Here is a 1,497-nt window from a genome sequence, read left to right on the forward strand (position 1 = left end):
GAGATCTTCACAACAGGAGACGGTTAGTTTTATAAAAGATAAAACACACCAAAATACTCACCAGTAGGTTTTGTCGTGGTGGCGGAAATAGTACATGTAGCAGCCAGTGGTTGGGTCTTCAGCATATAGAGTTTCTCTTGCCTTTGCATCTGCAATCTCTAACAAATCCCCATGATACTCCACTACAAACTGGTCTTTCTGAAACGCCCGGTCTGCAAAAACACCTCTTCCTTTTCCTTCAATACTTTTCACCTGATTTTGAGAATAGCAGAAGCTTCAACCAAAGCATGAACGGTTAAAAGTTCAAATGTAGAGCGATTGCTTAAAAAGCTTACCTTGAGCCCCTCTTCAACATTGTTTTTGAGGAGATCATCAATGTGCCGCTGCTTTTCACACTGTTTTAACACAACACTTCCACATTTAGCTTGGGATTTAATAAACGTTTGACAATGGTAAAGTAAATGCATGTTCAAATTGATTCATCAAATGTAAATTGGTATCAGAAAAGGGGTTCCAAAACCAAAAATGCCCCATTTTAACTTAAAATCACAACAAAACTCAAATAGCAGCACGCACTTCTTCTGTATTGTGATACGAGTATAATGTAAAAATAAAAAAGGGTAGAGTGGGACTTGGTTCAACGCATCAATTATCGGTTTTTGAAATGTAGGTGTGGCCATCAAAGCTTGCAGGGGCGGAGTTAATGCACATTAAGGGTTCGTTTACACGACAACGATTGTACTAAAAACAGAAAAAATGAATAATTTCCTTTGCGCTTTTGAATAGTTTTGCATATAGATGACAACATTGTCAAAATGATCCCAGTTCTGCAAAAACGACTAAAAATGCTGTATTATGGCGATGTCTCTTTGTAAAGAAACACTACACGCCTTTACACCAGTGTTGCCAAACTGGGCTACTTTAACACGGTTTCCACGGGTTGAAGCGACCCCAATAACGTGAGATTTATGAACGGCCAAAATGCATAAAGTAAAAAAAAAAATCAGATTCTGGAAGGGTTTACCAACCTTCAACTCAACTTTGCTCTTCCTGCAACTTCGTCTAACAGGAAAATAATCTGTGACCTTTCGATTGGGTCCAGACGGTTTGTCTTTCGATCTGAAATGAGAAACACACAGTTAAGACCAGTGAAAAGGATGCACATAAACCTTCTCTTTCATTCCAAAACGGCAAACACACCCACAATATGTCCCTTAATCAGATGATAAACCCTTAAAACGTTCAACAATTTCTTAGCCATTTAAAAGTAGACATACTTCCTATCCGTTGACTTTTCACCATTTATCCTTAGCGTCCTTGTCCCAGACCCTTTCTGAGGCACAGCAGCTGTCTGCTCACTAGCTCCACAGATAGGGCTCCGTTTGCCAGGGTCCCCTCCTTTAGGTGCATTCAGCTCTGCATCCTTGACTAACCAAAGAAAGAAGAAAGCGATAAGTAAAACCAACTTTGGAGAAAAGTATTTGGGTGAGACACAAT

At 39.6% G+C, this 1,497-nt stretch overlaps 1 protein-coding gene across 1 annotated transcript; it reads right to left on the minus strand.

The window, feature by feature from the left end:
- Positions 1 to 61: 61 nt before the first annotated feature.
- On the minus strand, positions 62 to 1,428 carry LOC107578348 (N-lysine methyltransferase SETD8-A-like; the record flags this gene model as incomplete). The annotated part of the gene is made up of 4 exons (XM_016264317.1): positions 62 to 252; positions 336 to 395; positions 1,029 to 1,119; positions 1,278 to 1,428. Coding segments are annotated over 4 exons (493 nt in total), but the record flags the coding sequence as incomplete, so codon positions are not given.
- Positions 1,429 to 1,497: the final 69 nt, after the last annotated feature.

The sequence above is a fragment of the Sinocyclocheilus grahami genome, unplaced genomic scaffold (assembly GCF_001515645.1).
Source record: "Sinocyclocheilus grahami isolate Dianchi unplaced genomic scaffold, SAMN03320097.WGS_v1.1 scaffold9857.1, whole genome shotgun sequence".
NCBI classification, from domain to species: Eukaryota; Metazoa; Chordata; class Actinopteri; order Cypriniformes; family Cyprinidae; genus Sinocyclocheilus; species Sinocyclocheilus grahami.